The sequence below is a fragment of the Magnolia sinica genome, chromosome 5 (genome assembly GCF_029962835.1).
Source record: "Magnolia sinica isolate HGM2019 chromosome 5, MsV1, whole genome shotgun sequence".
In the NCBI taxonomy this organism is placed as follows: Eukaryota; Viridiplantae; Streptophyta; class Magnoliopsida; order Magnoliales; family Magnoliaceae; genus Magnolia; species Magnolia sinica.
The window spans coordinates 3,546,486-3,566,534 of NC_080577.1; the positions used below are offsets into that span (position 1 = coordinate 3,546,486).

The following is a 20,049-nucleotide window of genomic DNA, read 5'->3' on the forward strand; positions in this document are numbered from 1 at the left end:
GATCATAGTCAGGTGAAAATTTTGAAACACTAGTTTATTTTAAAAATAACTTAAAAATACAACATATGAAATGGTAGAATTATTACCACCTTCAACTGCATCACTTATGCGCCAAATATGTAATTTTTAAGTTATGTCCGAGTGCCTATGTGTCAACCATTGCACAAACTGGCATGTGTCACAACATCGCCCATAGCCACAGTCACAGATATCCAGATAGTCATAACCATCTTCTTGCTCACGCTATTTGCAGAGCACTCTGCTCGTGTAACTCCCCTGTGCCTACCACTTACGAAGGACCACGTTGTGGGCGATGTGCTTGAGATTCACAAGAAAAAAAGGAAAAAGAAAAAAGAGAGACTGATCAAGAACCCAGGTAGGCAACAATGGAGGGAACGGTTAAGATGAGACGCATACCTTGTGCATTGGCCACCATGGTGTTTATATGCCATCAAATCCACACATTTGTCATGCCACACCTGAATAAATGTATTTTCTGAGACTCGTATGTGCAACACCACGTGGATTTAGAGGTTTTATGCATGATTTTCATCGTTTCCTATAACCTTGCTTGCCTATTTCATACAAATCTATGGTGGAAATGTTGTTGATAGACGTCTTGATGTCATTGAGCAGACCTTGATGTCATTGAAGTCGGCTCGATGCCATTAGATTTTTCATACTTCCTTTGGTTGGTTGTTGAATATATTGGGTGCTTTTTCGATGACATCGAAGATCAAAGTTTGATGCTATCGAAGGTGGTTCAATGCAATTGAGAAAATTCGATTTTCATGTTTGGTCGCCAGAACGTTTTGGTATTAGTTTGATGCCATCGCAGTGTTGTCGATGTCAATGAATGTTAAGTTTCGTTGTCATTGAAGTATGTTTGATGTCATCGAACGATTTTATGCAGATTTACATAGAGTTGCAAATTTACGGGATTTGTTTCTTATTTCGATTGTGATTCTTCCAAAGGTTATATATTTGAGTGTAATCGGGATTAGGAGGTATCTAAGGCTTTTTAATTTATTCCTAGGGTTTCAAGGGCTTGGAATGGAGATTTGAGGCTTGTTCGATTGGATATTCTCTCCATCTCTTATAATTTTCTACTTTCACGATGTTTATTGTCGCTTTATGCCATAATTTTTTTGGCAAGAGTTTTTCCACGTTAAATTGGGTGTGTTTGCATTTGGTGTGATTAAATTACTCATCTTGATTCATTTCTGTGTGCTTTTGCAGTCTCCCAACAAATGTAATAGGCGCATCCGATGAACTGTGCGATCCGATTCACATTCTCCTGGTGAGGCGCTCGGTTAGTTGTCGGCACCCCTCTGTATGAATTAACCTAGTGAGTTTAGGGAGTCCATTCCTCTGGTCAAGTTTTCTACTTTCGCTTCATTTCTTTATCAACCTTTAGTTCTCAGTGATAGAATCGCTGTGCAAGGGCATCTCTATCTTATAGGGTTTCGAAGAATCCCCATCTAAGGTGGTACACATCAGATCAACCGTGTAAATCAGTGAACTGTACTTAGCGCATTCCAACAAATCGTCATTCTTAGCCATTAGCCATAAACCGATATCCACGTGACGTTGGCCCTGCAGAGCTACTCGTTAGACGGGCTGCTTGTTGCAGGAAACTGACGTCCCTTTCCTCCGGCCAGAGAATCTCGTTGATAGCAAACACGGACGGAAGCTACCTTGCACCTTCCTCCAGGTCTCAGCAAGTCAAGCACGCTTCGTTCTGGAAGTTCTACGGTCTAGCTGGTGCGCCATCTTGACCGGACCACCGTGATGTAACTGCAAAGACCGGACCACCCAAACGGACTTCGGTTTCTTGTTACACCTGTTACAGGGACCTAAAGCTGCACATGGCCTACTTACGTGAAATCCAATACTTTCATCAGTTTCAGAAGCTCGTGTTATGTTGAGAGCCTAAATACAAAGTAGATTCAAGACTCAAATGAGCCACACTTTCAGAAAAAGTGGGGATTTAATGTTCACCATTGAAACCTTCCCATAGACTTACATATATTTTGGATCAGCCTTATATTTGTGTTTTCAAATCATCCTCTTGGGAATAACCTTACCAAGGGTTGGGTAGCATACAAACATTAGGTGAATTCCAGAAAAGTCCAAATAACAAGTATTTACGTACTCACCCTTTCCTGTGGTTCAACCTACTTGACACAAGTGGGCTCTCACTCAACTCGCGAGAAATTTGCGACTGTGGACCCCACCTTTTATCCAGCCTGTTTTTTGAAGCAATACATACTTAACTTGGGAACATAGACCTTCTCGTACGGACAGCGAATTTGAGAACGGAAATACCCCTCCCTTCCTTTCGAAGACTAGCGCTGACGCTCCTCCAACTGAGTATGAACGGCTCAAAAGAGAACAAAGTTACATGGCCCCACAACTATGTATTTATTATATCCACAACGTTCATCCATATTTCGAGATCATATCGGTGCATTATCCAAAAGAAAAAAAATCATATCCAAAGATCAATTGGACCACACCACAAAGAGCAGCGGGAAAACTGATTTTCACCGTTAAAACTTCTGTAGGGCTCACCATAACATTTATTTTCCATCCAATCTATTCATAAGGTCACAAAGGCCTGGATGAAGAGGGAAAAAATAAATAAATTCTTAATGATCCAAAACTTCTGTAACCCCTAAAAGGGTTTCAATGGTAGACGTTCAATTCCCCACCGCCTTTTACAGTGTGGTCCACTTGATAGTTAGAAATGTCTTATTTTTGGTCTCAAGCTTAATATGAGCTCTCCAAATAGATAGACGGTTTGGATATAACACAGAGCTCATGATGGGACCCACAAAAGGCGGTGGGGATTACATTAGCAAAAAAGTAATAATAATAAATAAAAAAGGTATCTATAGCTATGGTGCTTTTTATGGCTACGAATTATAACCGTAGCCATAGCCACAGGCCCTACTTTTTCGGTATGTCCTTTGATATGTATTGAAGGTCTTTCGATATGTACTTTGATATGTATTGAAAGTCTTTTGATATGATTAAAAAAGGTTCAGAACTGTCCAACGAGTTTGCCTTAAAAATCCTGCAATTTTCGATACGTATCGAAGAGTATTTGATATTTATCGAAGGTATTTTTACCTATAGCTACGGATTATAACCGTAGCCATAACTGTATGCCGTGCCAGTCTATGCAATTTTTTATAAATTTTATTTTTTTACATGGAGAACTTTATTCTACCAACAATTTTCTCTAATACATATTTATATAAATATGTATATGTAAGCATATAATTTTTTTTTTTATCTCTTTTAATTTATTTCTTTGTCTATTTATTCAACAAGTATATCTCCTAAACTAGAATGATTTACTTAACGTACCACATATGATTTTGGGGTAGGAGAAGCTAATTTATTCAAAAAACCTAGTTATTTTCCAAGATTCCATCGGGTCGATGGTTGAAAATCCATTTCATTCACTTCGTGGTTAATTTCAATCACTTCACGGTCAAACTGGAAATTTAGTTGGGCAAAAATGAAATTGAGCGAGGCAAACATGAAACTAGAAATTGATCGGGGCAAACATGAAATTCAGCGGGGCAAACATGAAATTGAGCGAGCGGGGCAAACATGAAATTAAGCGGGGCAAACTAGAAATTGAACAGGACAAACATGAAATTGAGCAGGGCAAACATGAGGTCTGTGTTAGGGACCAAATGCATTTTATATAGGGGAGTGACTATGGGAGAGAGTCCACCCATTGTAGAACTTGAATCAGTGATTAAATCTTAATTTATTGAAATGCGTATGCCAACTTAATATTTGTACTCACACTGAACATGAGCATCCTGCAATACAATTATCAAATAGGGTTTACAAATAATATTTGACGATTACAGATCATCTTCCTTTAAAAGAACCTTAGTGTATGCTCATTTGCACTGCATTACCGATTCGAAGACCCATGCGAAAAACCGTATCTTTTTCTTTCTTCAAAAATCCTTTCAAACCCTCCTCTTTTTGTTTTGGGGCAAACATGAAATTCAGTTCTCCATCGAAGGTATTTTTACCTATAGCTACGGATTATAACCGTAGCCATAACTGTAGGCCGTGCCAGTCTATGCAATTTTTTATAAATTTTATTTTTTTACATGGAGAACTTTATTCTACCAACAATTTTCTCTAATACATATTTATATAAATATGTATATGTAAGCATATAAATTTTTTTTTATCTCTTTTAATTTATTTCTTTGTTTATTTATTCAACAAGCATATCTCCTAAACTAGAATGTTTTACTTAACGTACCACATATGATTTTGGGGTAGGAGAAGCTAATTTACCCAAAAAATCTAGTTACTTTCTAAGATTCCATCGGGTCGATGGTTGAAAATCCATTTCATTCACTTCGTGGCTAATTTCAATCACTTCACGATCAAACTAGAAATTTAGTTGGGCAAAAATGAAATTGAGCGAGGCAAACATGAAACTAGAAATTGATCGGGGCAAACATGAAATTGAGCGGGGCAAACATGAAATTGAGCGAGCGGGGCAAACATGAAATTGAGCAGGGCAAACTAGAAATTGAACGGGGCAAACAAGAAATTGAGCAGGGCAAACATGAGGTCTGTGTTAGGGACCAAATGCAATTTATATAGGGGAGTGACTATGGGAGAGAGTCCACCCATTGTAGAACTTGAATCAGCGGTTAAATCTTAATTTACTGAAATGCGTATGCTAACTTAATAGTTGTACTCGCATTGAACATGAGCATCCTGCGATACAATTATCAGATAGGGTTTACAAATAATATTTGACGATTACAGATCATCTTTCTTTAAAAGAACCTTAGTGTATGCTCATTTACACTGCATTACCGATTCGAAGACTCATGCGAAAAATCCTATCTTTTTCTTTCTTCAAAAATCCTTTCAAACCCTCCTCTTTTTGTTTTGGGGGGGGGGGGTTTAGCTTGTTAAAACAATCCACTGTCAATGCACACTCCACTATTAGCCACCCCTACTAGGAAATCAATACCAAGACCTCAATGTTGAAATGGGGTATCTTCACTTAGTCTACCACTTAAGATATGGTCCAGGGTGTAATCATTTCAAACCTTTAAGCATGTCTAGCAGTAATCCTATTATCGATTACACCAGTATGTATAATCAAAACTAGAAATAGAAACAAATTGCATAAAAACACTCAAAACTGTGTAACCTATCTATCCATCGAGTCAATCGGTCGAAACGCTTTGATTGATCGGGTCGACATGTTAACTAAAGTTTTCGATATGTCGAAAACTCCAAAAATTGTCTAAATTTTTTTGTCAAAAATTTAAATTTCTTTGATAACCTTCAACCTTCATGTTTTCCCCACTGAATTTCGTGTTTGCCCCGCTGAATTTCATGTCTACCCCACTAAATTTCTAGTTTGCCCTGCTGAATTTCATGTTTGCCCTGCTCAATTTCTAGTTTGTCCTGCTGAATTTCTAGTTTGCCCCACTCAATTCATTTTTGCCTCACTGAATTTTTAGTTTGCCCCCGCTGAATTTCTAGTTTGCCCCGCTCAATTTCTATTTGACCATGAAATGAAGGGAATTGATTGTGAAATGCACGGAATTGACTGTGAAGTGAAGGGAATTGACCGTGAAATGCATGGAATTGACCGTGAAGTGAAGGGGAATCACCAGGATTGACCATGAAATGCATGGAATTGATCGCAAAGTAAATTAAATGAATGAAATTGACCGCGAACTGATTGAAATTGATCGAATTTTCGACCATCGACCTGATGGAATCTTTAAAAATAACGAGGTTGGTTGGCTAAAGTTAGCTTCTCCTACCCCAAAATCATATAGGATACGACAAGTAACTAATTTTGGTTTAGAAGATATTCTTGTCAAATGAATAAAGAAAGAAATGAAAAAAAGAGAGAAAAAAATTTATATGCCTATATATATATATTTATATAAATATGTATTAGAGAAAATTGTAGGTAGAATAAAGTTCTCATGTAAAAAAATAAATAAAAATAATAATAATATTTGCATAGACTGGCACGGACAACAGTTATGGCTACGGTTATAATCTGTAGCTATAGGTAAAATACCTTCAATACATATCGAATACTCTTCTATATGTATTAAAATTGCAGGATTTTTGAGGCAAACTCGCTGGACAGTTTTGGACCTTTTTCGATTATATCAAAAGACCTTCGATACATATCGAAATACCTTTGATATATATCAAAGGACATATCAAAAAAGTACGGGCTATCGATTATAGCTAAGGTTATAATCCGTAGCAATAGGGAACCAGCTTTCAGAAGTCACATTTCTTTTGTGGGTCCCATCATGAGGTCTGTGTTATATCCAAACCGTCCATATATTTGGTGAGCTCATATTAAGGTTGAGATGAAAAATAAGATAATTCTATCTATCAAGTAGACCACACTGTAAAAGGCAATGGGGAATTGAATGTCTACCATTGAAACCCTTTTAGGAGTTATAGAAGTTTTGGATCATTATGAAATTTGTTTTTCCTCTTCATCCAGGTCTTTGTTACCCTATGAAAGAATTTAGATAGGGAGGATTTCTCACAACCATCACAGTGGGCCCCCAAAAAGTTTTTAATGGTTGACACTCATTCAACACTGTTTCCTATAATGTGGTACACTTGAGATTTGGACATACTTCATTTTTGGTCTCGTACCGTAAAATGATGTGGAAAAATATATGGACGGCATGGATGAAAAGCATACATCATGGTGGGGCCCACAGACCACCGATCCACCGTTGGCTGGTGGCAGGGAAGTACCCAATCCGTTTCCGTGAAAGGAGGGGTATTTTCGTCCTCAAATTCGCTGTCCGTACGAGCAGTTCTAAGTTCCATAAAAGGTGGGGTCCACAGTCGCAAATTTCTTCTCAACCCACGTTAGCTGGAGAAATTGCCAGGAAAAGTGGATATCGTACGATATACAGTATTTAAAAGGAAACGCGCTTCGCGCCATGCTTTCACGCTGATTGACTTCAAAGACTTCCCCCTTTTGAATATGGGACAGTGCTCGGGCGAACTTTGATACTCATCCATAGTGTGTGATGTAGCGGTGGACCGGTGTTTCATCGGACGCGGATTAGTGATACTCATTGCTGACTGACTATGATGTAAGTGTTGTATCCACACTGTCCGTCTATTTTTAGAGATTATTGTAGGACGTAAGTCCGAGTATGAGGTAAATCCAAAGCTCAAGTAGAACCCACCATTAAAAACAGCGAGGAGAGTTATGCCCACCATTAAAACCTTCCTATGTTTGTCATGATGTTTATTTGATATCGAACATGTTCATAAGTTAACATAGACATGAAGAAGGGAAAACACAAATATCAACTTCTATAGCCCTTGAAAGTTTTCAAAGATAGGCGTTCAATTCTCACAGTTTTCTATGATGGGTCTACTCTAAGTTTGGATCTGACTTATTCTTTTGCTAATGCGTTAAAATAATCTTTCTAAAAAGATGAACAGTGTGGATACAATAAATACATCATGGAGGGCTCACTTCAATAGGAAGTATGGCTACTCAACATGTAGCTAATGTGTGTTTGGTTCATCTGAGTGGGGGTTGATTATGTGTTACGCAGAAAATACCTTACCCATACTGTGTGGGTTTCCCTCAATCCAAGTGTGATTGGCCTCCCCAATAGGTTAGAGATGGTAAATAAACACTATAGTGGGATCTAGGATGCGTTTATTAGCGAGGGTTCAAATACCACTGTTTCCTGTGGTGTGGTCCACTTTAAATTTGGATCTACTTAAATTTTTGTATCACGTCTCACAATGAATTGAAAAAAAATGAACGGACAGCATGATATGTTGCAAAAATATTGATTTTTATAAAATATATTTTAATAATAAAAAATAATATATGATATATAAAGTTGTTTTGAAAAAACACCGTTTTGTGGGTTTTTAGGAATAGTCTTATATGAGAAAGGGAAGAGAAGAAAAAATAGTTTAAATAAAAATAGTGGAGTATTATAATATTTACTCACCTAGTCCAAGGACTATGGGCCTTGCGCACTGGAACACCCACGCTCGCGCTCGGGCTCAGTCTCGGTCACGGGCTCGTTGCGAGGGCGTGGGCATGTAAGGCAGTGTAGCTATAGAGGCGCTAGTGGCACACTTTGCACTTCGCACATGCACATCGTGTCGTAGAATGTCGCTCCCTTCGTGAGACGTGTGCGAGTCGCGGTGCGACTAAGTGGCTAAGACGGGTGACTGGTTGACAGAGAGACTAGAGGACCGGGAGAGAAATCCCTCAGTATATATAAAGGGACTGAAAAGAGCTGTTGCAGCAAAAACTGTAACAACTATGCCATTAGTGCAGAGACCAGCTGTAACTGTTGTATGGCTAGCCCAACAGCTAGAAAACGGCTAGCTGCTGTCTCACAACAGTCAGCACGCAGCAGATTAATGGCCATACACAATAGTAAAAAAACGGCCATAAAACGGCTAGTTTTCTAACAGTCAGAAATGACTTAATGGAATTTATGTCTCTGGACCATAACCCCCTAGCTACCATAGCCTATAAAATGAGGGCCTGGATGGGTTTCCAAACCATCTTACAACCCAATCCAGCACTACCATACGAATTGAGACAACTCACTACTCCTCTCTCTATACTCCAATAATTCCAGCAAGATAGCAACGGTTGAACATTTGCAAGAAGAACAGACCAGCGGTGTGGTCTAGAACGGTTCAACTAAACCAGTGACTGAAGACTTGACCAGTGCAGTGGTCTAAATCACAATTTTCTTTTTCTTTCTTTTGGGATTTTTCTTTTATTGTAGTTCTGCCAGACTGAGTGTAATAGAGTTCCAATAGGTGGGCCTTCGTGTTTGCTGAACGCAGACCCACACCAGGTTCGTCGTATCTTAGAAGCGATTTGCCTGTAACCCATCAACATACTCAATTCACTTGAGTAGGGGTGAATAATGCTTTAAGGACAGTATTTCAGACGTGCTTCAGCCTATCCATGTTTCAGATTTATTTGCAATTTTTGGTTTCCACATTATATAGAAATTATATTAATTTGTATAATTTCCAACAACGTCGGCCTTGGGTATGAAAGAGAACATGTCTCCGGCAACAAACTCCACTTCTGGACAGCTGGGTGCTGTCTCTACCACATGAGGAAGATCTAGTACGGTACAGTTGATGTGGGGAAATGCCTTGGCGATGGACTGTAAGGTCGTGCCAATACCGCCTCCAATATCCACCAAAGACGTTAACCCTTGGAACACATCCCCATAGCCGTCGATCAAGGCTCGAACCACTGATCGGGCCCCACCAGCCACTGCGTTATTGAAGATGCCGTTGAGCTCAGGTTGTTTAGAAGCATAGGTCCACATTCTCTCTCCATACAGCCTCTCGAAGGCAGATATACCGGCCTTCCCTTGCATGCAAGAGCCTAATGTATGCCATGCAGATTAGCATTTCTCGTGCATCTGGAATCTGAACAATGGTACTATGCTCTTCTCCTTGTTGATCAGGATGAATTTAGTGGCCGAGGTTGACCTGTATGATTCCTCCCCATCATCGGACCCTTCATTTTGGCCGGTGAAGAGCTGCATGTGCACCAAGTATCGCATGATCCGCCGGAGGATGTCGAGGTTGGTGGAAGGCGTCGGAAGTGAAGCCCCAAGTTGAGAAAGTTTTATGGGCCGCCCGTGGCCGTGGATCACCTCAGCTATTCCGGTTTCGACGGCACATTTGAGGACGAAGGAATCAATGGCTCCCAATGAATGGTTCCACGCAATTGCTTGGCCCACCAGCTCTTCTCTCTTAACATTCTCCATTTCTTAATTCCCCCTCCCGTTGGTGTACCGTACTTACATGGAAAAAGAAACAGGCAAGATTGGAACTCAACCTACCCAACCTATAGTTCTGAAACTCAGTTACTCGACTCAAAATTCGATTGAGTCAACTTCAAAGGACCAGAAATCGAGCCAAGTCACTGTGAAACTCGGTAGCGAGCTTTGACATGGTTCAAAGTTCAAACTCTGCATGCAACCGCATGTACCAGTATGGTAGCAAATGTGTACAAGATCTGAGCCTTTCATCAGGTCAGCCTCGCTGGTTAAATATTCTGGCCACTGCTTATATCCTCAGGTGGGCCACATTGTATTGAAATTTTTGTTTTGTACAGCGTGGCCCACCTGAGGAGTGAAACGACCGGAAATTTGGATCTAAGCAGTGTACCCACCTGATGGAAAGATGGACCTTAAAGATATGTTTATGCTGCCATGTGTTCCTGTAAAATAATATAAAGAGGTTTTCTCGAATCCATCCCAATATACAGCAGTAAAATAAATCTTGAGTGATCTAGCCATTAGATTTGGTTTCTTTCAATGACCCAAACCGATTATTTGGTACGGCTCAGATGGGGATGCCCACTAAAACTCACAGATACAACCCTTCAAATACCCTTCAATCTCTCACACAGGTTATTGGGACCTTTCACGTTTAAAACAAAATAGCCAAATTATCATACGGTTGAAATTAATCCAATTGAGAGTTTTTTTTTTTTTTTAATGACTTTCAACTTTATCATCAAAAGTGAGCCTAGTCAATATATAGGATTTGGATCATTAGAAGATGATCGAGATTCAAAGGCTAAAGTCCCAACCTATCATATTGCAATGGGCAAGTGGGATGTATTTCACATCATCGGCTCAATCGCAATCGCAATCACAATAGCCAATATCAATAGTAATAGCAATACGTAAGTGAGATGCATTCGAGCCAACCTATCTATATCAAAGAGTGCAGATCCTCTGCCTCCCGGAGGCAGGAACTCCCTGCCTCCAGCGTTTTCATTGGTCAACGTCACTGCAAGTGCCACCTCATTAATTTTTTAAATATATTAGAAAAAGTACATTTAATAAAAACTATAACGGAGACGTTAAACGAAGCTGTTTGCATGCTGAGTACGGTAAGCGTAACGAGTACAGTCTGTGGAGCCCACCGTCAATGTCATTCTAGCATTGTATAAACTCCATCCATCCCTTTTATCATCTAATTTTAGGATTTTACAACAAAAATTAATCATATCCAAAGATCAAGTAGACCACACTACCTGAAACAGTATGAATTGAATTCTACCGTTGAAAAGTTTTTGGGGCCCACGGAAGTTTTATATTAAGATGATATTTGTTTTTGCCATTCATCCATGTCTTTGTGACCGTATGAACAGTTTGAATGAAAAATAAGAATCATTAGGGGCTAAGAAACACTTCAATGGTGAAAATCAATACTTCTATTATTTCCTTTGGTATGGTCTAGTTGAGCTTTTGATATACTTCAGTTTTAGGCTCAACTCCTAAAATGATCTGAAAAAACAGATGGACGGCGTGGATAAACCACATGAATTCACAGTAGGCCCAATAGAGTTTACTTAGTACAAAATTACTCGGTATGCAATCCGATTTCATGTTAGACACGGATTTCTGTGAAAGTACAGTAAGATCCTACGCAAGGATTCCGAATGGGCCCACTGCGACGTTTGTGATAAATCCAACCCGTTCATGCATTTTTAGATATCATTTTAGGACATCATACCAAAACTAATGAATATACAAAACTCAAATGGGCCACATGAGAGGAAACAGTGGGGATTTAGTGTCCACCGTTGAAATATTTATATGGCCACAAAAGTTTTGCACCGGTCTAATATTTTAGTGTTTTCACTTCATCCTAGTAAAAATGACCTTATAAATAGTTTGGATGGCATATAAACATCAAGAGGCCCAGGAAGGTTTCAACAGTAGGAATTTCTTTCCCCATTGTTTCATCTTGTATGGCCCAGTTGAGTTTTTGATTATCCTAATTTTTTGTTACATGTCTTAAAATGAGCTCTAAAAATGGATGAATGGATTGGAATTCTTATAAACATCACGGTGGACCCCACCATACATCCCAGCGCTGGAACTTCATGCAAAAGGCTTTCCCCAGTGAATCCGCGTCCACGATTTCCATTGGAAACGTATTGGCTACTCCGCTGCCACTTGGTGCTATGTGGGCCCACCATGATGTATGTGTTTCATCCATGCTGTCCATCTATTTTTCTAGATCATTTTATGGTCTGAGACAAAAAATGAGGTATAACCCAATCTCAAGTGGACCACATTACATGAAACAGTGTTAAATGAACGTTAACCATTAAAAACTTTTTGGGGACCATTAAAGTTTTGGATCAAGCTGATCTTTGTTTTTTCCCTTCACCTGGGTCTTTATGACCAAACCAACAGATTGGATGTCAAATAAACAGTACGGTGGGCCTTAGGAGGACTTTAATGATGGATATCCAATCACCATTGTTTTCCTGTGGTGTGGTCCATATGAGATTTATATCCCTCTCATTTTTGGGATCAACCCCTAAAATTATATGTAAAAATAGATTAACGGAATGGATGAAACACATACATCATGGTGGGGAAGTGATGTCACCCATTTATATGGGTCCAACTATGATGTATGTTTTGTATCCACACCGTCCATCCATTTGGAGAGATCATTTTAGGGCATGAGCCAAAGAATGAATCAGATCCAAAACTCGAGTGAACCCCATCACAGAAAATAGTGGAGAGAGTCACACCTACCATTTATTACAACTGAATCCAATCCAAACTTTGTTACTTTGTCTACTGAACCCTGTCACTTTGTACTGTAATCCCGTCACTTTGTCTACTGAACCTCGTCACTTTGTACTGCAATTCCGTCACTTTGTCTACTGAACCACGTCACTTTGTATTGCAACCCCGTCACTTTGTCTACTGAACTCCGTCACTTTGTACTGCAACATCGTCATGTTGTCTACTGTACCCCATCACTTTGTGTTGCAATCTCGTTACTTTGTCTAGTGAACCCCATCATTTTGTACTGCAACCTCGTCACTTTGTCTACTGAACCCCGCCACTTTGTCTAGTGAACCATGTCACTGTCTAGTGAACCTCGTCACTGTCTAGTGAACCCCATCACTTTGTACTGCAACCCCGTCACTTTGTCTACTGAACCCCATCACTTAGTACTGCAACATCGTCACTTTGTCTACTGTACCTAGTCACTTTGTGCAACAACCTCGTCACTTTGTCTACTTTACCTCGTCACTTTGTGAAGTATCCCGTCACTTTGTGATGGGGTTTTACTAGACACAGTGATGGGGTTAAGTAGAGTTATTGGACAAAGTGATGGGGTTAAGTATGGTTACTGGACAAAGTGACGGGGTACAGTAGACAAAGTGACTGGGTACAGTAGACAAAGTGACGACGTTGAAGTACAAAGTGATGGGGTTCAGTAGTCAAAGTGACGGGGTTACAGTACAAAGTGATGGGGTTCACTAGACAGTGACGGGGTTGCAGTACAAAGTGACAGGGTTCACTAAACAAATTAATAGGGTTCAGTAGACAACGTGACAGGGTTGCAGTACAAAGTGACGGAGTACAGTAGACAAAGTGACGAGGTTGCAGTACAAAATAATGGGGTTCAGTAGATAAAGTGATGAGGTTGCAGTACAAAGTGACGACGTCACTAGACAAAGTGATGAGATTGCAACACAAAGTGACGGGGTACAGTAGACAAAGTGACGGAGTATAATAGACAAAGTGACGATGTTGTAGTACAAAATGACGGAGTTTAGTACATAAAGTGACGGGATTGCAGTACAAAGTGACGGGGTTTATTAGACAAAGTGACAAGGTTGCAATACAAAGTGACGGGGTTCAGTAGACAAAGTGACGGGGTTGTAGTTCAAAGTGACGGGGTTCAGTAGACAAAGTGACGCGGTTTGGATTGGATTCAGTCGTAATAAATGGTGGGCGTGACTCTCTCCACAGTTTTCTATGGTGGGGTCCACTCGAGTTTTGGATTTGATTCATTTTTTGGCTCATGCCCTAAAATGATCTCTCCAAATGGATGGATGGTGTGGATACAAAACATACATCATAGTGGGACCCAGATAAATGGGTGACATCACTTCTCCACTATGATGTATGTGTTTCATCCATTCCGTTAATATATTTTTACATATAATTTTAGGGTTGATCCCAAAATTGAGAGGGATATAAATCTCATATGGACCACACTACAGGAAAACAATGGTGATTGGATATCCATCATTAAAGTCCTCCTAAGGCCCACCGTACTGTTCATTTGACATCCAATCTGTTAGTTTGGTCATAAAGACCCAAGTGAAGGGAAAAATCAAAGATCAGCTTGATTCAAAACTTTTATGGTCCCCAAAAAGTTTTTAATGGTTAACGTTCATTCAACACTGTTTCATGTAATGTGGTCCACTTGAGATTGGGTTATACCTCATTTTTGGTCTCAGACCATAAAATGATTTAGAAAAATAGATGGACGGCATGGATGAAACGCATACATCATGGTGGGCCCACATAGCACCAAGTGGCAGGGGAGTGGCCAATAAGTTTTCAATGGAAACCATGGATGTGGATTTACTGGGAAAAGCGTTTTGCATGAAGTTCTAGCGCTGGATGTATGGTGGGGTCCACCGTGATGTTTATAAGAATTTCAATCCATTCATTCATTTTTAGAGCTCATTTTAAGACATGTAACCAAAAATTAGGATGATCAAAAACTCAACTGGGACATACAAGATGAAACAGTGGAGAAAGAAATTCCTACCGTTGAAACCTTTCTGGGCCTCTTGATGTTTATATGCCATCCAAACTGTTTATAAGGTTATTTTTACTAAGATGAAGTGAAAACACCAAAATATTAGATCGATGCAAAACTTTTGTGGCCATATAAATATTTCAACGGTGGACACTAAATCCCCACTGTTTCCTCTTGTGTGGCCCATTTAAGTTTTGTATATTCATTAGTTTTGGTATGACTTCCTAAAATGATATCTAAAAAGGGATGAACGGGTTGGATTTATCACAAACGTCGCAGTGGGCCTATCTGGAATCCTTGCACAGAATCTTTATTGCAATAGGCTTTGGCAGGAAATTCGCGTCTAAAACGTGAAATCGGATTGCGTACCGAGTCTTATCGTACTGAGTAAACTCTATTAGGCCATTGTGAATTCATGTGGTTTATCCACGCCATCCATCCGTATTTTCAGATCATTTTAGGAGTTGAGCCCAAAATTGAAGTATATCAAAAGCTCAAGTATACCATATCAAAGGAAACAGTGGAAGTATTGATTTTCACCATTGAAGTGTTTCTAAGCCCCCAATGGTTTTTATTTTTCATCCAAACCCTTCGTAGGAACACAAAGACATAGGTGAATGGAAAAAACAAATATCATCTTGATATAAAACTTTCATGTGCCCCAAAAACTATTCAATGGTAGAATTCAATTCACACTGTTTCAGCTGGTGTGGTCCACTTGATCTTTGGATATGATTAATTTTTGTGGTTTTAGATGATAAAAGAGATGGATGGAGTTGCACGAATGAGAATAACGGTGGGCTCCACAGACTTTACTCACTACGCATACCGTACTGAGGTACTCAGCGCGCAAACCGCTTTCGTTTAACGTCTCCGTTTTAGTTTTTATTGAATGTACTTTTTCTAATATATTTAAAAAATGACGAGGTGGCACTGACAGTGACGTTGACCAATGAAAACGCTGGAGGCAGGGAGTTCCTGCCTCCGGGAGGCCGAGGATCCACACTCAGAAATCATTTGTCTAATCATAATTTATGGTCCACCCAGCAAGTTACTTCCAACCTTTCATATGAGTGTGACATTCAACTTATCTAATTGGGGTCACCTTGTGCAAAAATGAGTCACATCTACCCATGGCATGGTCTCATTTGTGTTTCATTATCTATGGATGGCTAATTTTTGTTTTCTAGGGTGTGGCTCACCTGATGAGTTGATGGGTTTGATTTTTACAGAAAGTGGTCATCGCGGTGAGACCAATTAGGGTTGGATGTTGCACGTACATAATAAGTTGAAAGTGTTCTATGGGCAGATATCAAACTACGGTTCAAAAGAACTTACAAATGTTGCCATCAATCCCACGTCATGGCATACGTCTGCCATCAATCCCACGTCATGGCATACGTCTTCCACTATTTAAACTTTCTTGGCAACAACCAACGCCATTAAAAAGCCAGTCAAACTAAAACAGCGACGGATATCAACCACCCTCTTCTATTTAATAATAAGGAACTATTCGATGGGATTATTAGATACTCTGGCAGAGTCTGATGCCTAATGCACGGGCAATCAAAAATTGTAGATGTGGCAAAAGTTAGCTCAAATTACACCAAGTCTTGGAAACCACTGTGACTCATTAACAGTTCCAAATTCAGTTTGGTTGGGCGATCCTGACCTCTGAAATGTGGACGCTTGTTTGTTGAAATATGATTATGGGATAGTTTTTTCATTTTTAGCCGTCCAATATTTAGATACCTATGTAAGTGTAATTTTTTGTTCGTGATACATACAAATGCATACAAAAATTTGAATAGTTTAATTTGAATTACTTGTACCCAGTATATGCAGTTTTCAATTAATTTCTTAGGGCCTGTTGTATACCACCAAATAAGTTGCTTTTTAACTTGTTTTAAGTCATTATATTACTTTATTCACTTAAATTAGTTTGATAAATATCATTATAAAAGTAACTTGAGTGTCCAAAGCTACTCTTCTCCGTAAGAAGTAATGTGGAGCGGGTCGCGGACAGTTTCACGGCAAGATGGATCAGAAAAGGCCCGGTCGACGATAGAAGTGATCCGGACCGTCAGACCTTAGATCGGGCGTATCTCGCAATCCAGAATGAGTTATCTGACGTAAAATATATAATTTTGGGGTAGAACGAGCTACTTTAGCCAACCAACCCAGCTACGCCCGGTTACGCAGTTCGGAATTGCAAAAAACCCCTGGATCGACGGTTGTTTTCCTGTTTTAATTTCATTTTTACTATAAATAGTAAGTTTTAGTTTGGTTATAACTCTTCATCCGTCAGGCTTTAGGAGTTGCGCCCAATGTGAAAAGAGCTTAGAATAATTAGGAAAACAATTTGGTGAAGTCAAATAGGACACTATTTTTGGCCGAAAACCTTGCGCACTAGTAGACATCATGACCGTCTATAAATAATAAGTTTACTATTTATAGTAAGTCGCGGATTCTATGAGTTTGAGTTGTAGTTTGATTCTTATTTCTTTCCCATTGCTTAGTACCCCTATTTAAAGGGTTGTGAACTCGTTTTTATTTATCAATTAATCAATTTCGAATTTATTAGAGTTTGTTTTTATTTTTTGCTTTCTTTCCTTATCAATTAATCAATTTCGAATTTATTAGAGTTTGTTTTTATTTTTTGCTTTCTTTCCTCGTGGATTCGAGAGGTCTCTGCGAGGAGTCCAGAGAAGCTCCGTGAATTCGGAGTAGTTATCCTCATCATGTTCATCCCTGTGTCAATATATTTTTTTCTTTTTCTTTTTTCTTTTGCTTTTTTCAATAGTTTTTCTACTTCTATCTCTCTCATGCTCTATGTCAAGGACCCACATGATGGACGGCGTGCATCACAGGTGGGTCCCACATGATGAATGATCCCATATTAACATAGGCCCACATAATAGATGGTCCACATCAAAGGTTGCCCCTCTAATGATAGATAGAGTACATCAAAAGCGTGCCGATATGATGGACAACCCACTTCAAAGGTGGGGCCTACATGATGGACAATGCACATTAAAGGTGGGATCCACATGATGGGCAATGGACATTGAAGTGAGGCTCCATATGATGGATGTCCCACATCGAGGTGGGGCCCACATGATGAATGACCAACATCCAAGGTGAGCATGTATGATGAGCAACCCACATCGGGGCCCACATGATGGACAATCCATATCAAAGGTGGGCTTCATGGACGCGGGTTGCGTCCTATCCTTGCCTGTCTCTAGCCACAAACAAGCAGTTCTGTGGGCGGTCCCACCGTGATGTATCTGTTTATCCACATCGTCCATCTCTTCTCTCATATCATTTTAAGGTATGTCAAAAAAAAAGAAAAAAAAAAGAGGCAGATCCAACGCTCAAGTGGACCGCACTAAAGATGACTCTTGCATTTAATGCTTTATGCATTTAATGCAACCTAAACTTATCATTTGGTGTGGTACACTTGAGCGTTTGATCTACCTCATTTTTGTGCACATACCTTGAAATGATATGAGATAAGGGGTGGATGGCATGGATAAACAGATACATCACATCACAATGGGCTTGCCCACAAAACTACCTATTCATGGCTAGAGACGGGCGGGGTTAGGATACAATCCGCGTCCAGGCTTCATATGATGGATGACTCACATCAAGGTGCACCCCACATGATAGCGGTCCACATCAAAGGTCAGCCCTAATGGTGAGTGGCTCACATCCAAGGCAGACCACACATGGTAGATGACCCACATTGAAGGTGGGGCCCACATGATTGACAGTCCATATTGTGGATGTTGAATCGCATGCGGAGTCATCACTAGCTAATTATTTAGATTTTCACATTCGGCTAAACCTTGTAAAAAAAATTTAAATAAGGAATCAGAGGATCTCTATCCTAAAATGATTCTTGATCTACTACCGAAAATTATGGATAAGAGACCACGATGATAAAAAGGGAATGTGTTAGGCACTCTCTCTGCCCGAACAAGCATACGATCTACACTTTACATGAAAAGACAAAATAGCAGGGATTAAGTCAATTCTTGTTCAGAAATAATGAAAGTATGTGTAATACATTGTGGCGATGTGATGCCTATAACAAGCGATGGACTGAGTCAGACAAGTCTGTGAGACTCACCCACTTGGAGAAGTAGTCGAAGCCTAGTTAGTTTGAGTTTTTTATGAGAAAGATTTGGTCTATCAGTGAGTCATAGAGCATACACTTGTACTGCTAGACCAGTGGGTGAGTTGGAGTTAAGAGGATGATGCACGATACTAATGCAAGTATGAATGAAGTTGATAAGAGTTGAATGGGTAGTGGGTGAATGAGTTTATTGTAAAGGTTGCCTTGAGTGTATTGGATCGGCCTCTCGGCTGCTTGGATGGTTAAAATTAGGACTTGATTTATGCTAGAAGGGCTTCCTCTCTTACACTCTCCCTCTCCTTGGTAGATGGATGAGCCAGATCCCACTCTCATTCTGTCACTCTTCTCTTTCTTAGGCTCTCTTGGTAAATGGTGAGTGTTAAAAGATAATTTGAAAATAAAATGGGAAGGGCTATTTATATGATTTTGGAATGGATTTTTGCTCATTTTTGAGAAGTTTAGGGGTGAAAAGGCTCTCTAAGGACTAGGATTAGCAGCATGAATGAGAGCACCATGTGGCATAACATGTATGGTTTGATAAGGTGACAAAAGGGTGTAATTTTGAATAAAAGTGACGGTGGGGTCATTCCACCCTAGTGAGTTGCTCCATGCATGCTTGCTAAAGTCACCTTCCCACCTAACCCCACAATAAAATGATGTGGGGTTCCATGTGGTGAGCAGCACTTCATATGCTACCCATTACGTGGGTGGGTCGTACTACCCATTACGTGGATGGGGCCGTATTTTTTGCAGGGGTCTTCTATGGGATGGTATTTCTCCACTAGTCTAGTTGAATTTTTCTTATTATAGTTTTAAATCAAGTGGAGGATTGTTGCAAAAATAATGATTTTTATAAAATATATTTTAATAATAAAAAATAATATATGATATATAAAGTTGTTTTGGAAAAACACCATTTTGTGAGTTTTTAGAAATAGTCCCACATGGGAAAGGGAAGAGAAGAAAAAATGGTTTAAATGAAAATAGTGGAGTATTATAATATTTACTCACATAGTTCAAGGACTATGGACCTTGCATGTTCCAGTGCGTAGCACTGGAACACCTGTGCTCACACTCAGACTCAGACTCAGACTCAGACTCAGACTCAGACTCGGTTACGGTCACGGTCACGGGCTCGGGCTTGGTGCGAGGGCGTGGGCATATGAGGCAGTGTGGCTGTAGAGGTGCTAGTGGTGCACTTTTCACTTCGCACGTCT

The 20,049-nt window shown here is 39.7% G+C and overlaps 2 protein-coding genes across 2 annotated transcripts; both read right to left on the reverse strand.

Annotated features, from left to right (window-relative positions):
• Positions 1-9,080: 9,080 nt before the first annotated feature.
• LOC131246689 ((RS)-norcoclaurine 6-O-methyltransferase-like) lies at positions 9,081-9,455 on the reverse strand. Its single transcript, XM_058247041.1, has one exon. It carries the CDS (start codon positions 9,453-9,455, stop codon positions 9,081-9,083), a length of 375 nt encoding a protein of 124 aa, XP_058103024.1.
• A 27-nt stretch (positions 9,456-9,482) lies between these two features.
• On the reverse strand, positions 9,483-9,851 carry LOC131246712 ((RS)-norcoclaurine 6-O-methyltransferase-like). Its single transcript, XM_058247062.1, has one exon. The coding sequence runs from the start codon at positions 9,849-9,851 to the stop codon at positions 9,483-9,485; it is 369 nt and encodes a 122-aa protein (XP_058103045.1).
• Between the last annotated feature and the right edge of the window lie 10,198 nt (positions 9,852-20,049).

Coding starts and splice junctions, on each gene's coding strand:
- LOC131246712 (XM_058247062.1), bottom strand. CDS start 9,851: ATGGAGAATGTTAAGAGAGAAGAGCTGGTGGGCCAAGCAATTGCGTGG.
- LOC131246689 (XM_058247041.1), bottom strand. CDS start 9,455: ATGCAAGGGAAGGCCGGTATATCTGCCTTCGAGAGGCTGTATGGAGAG.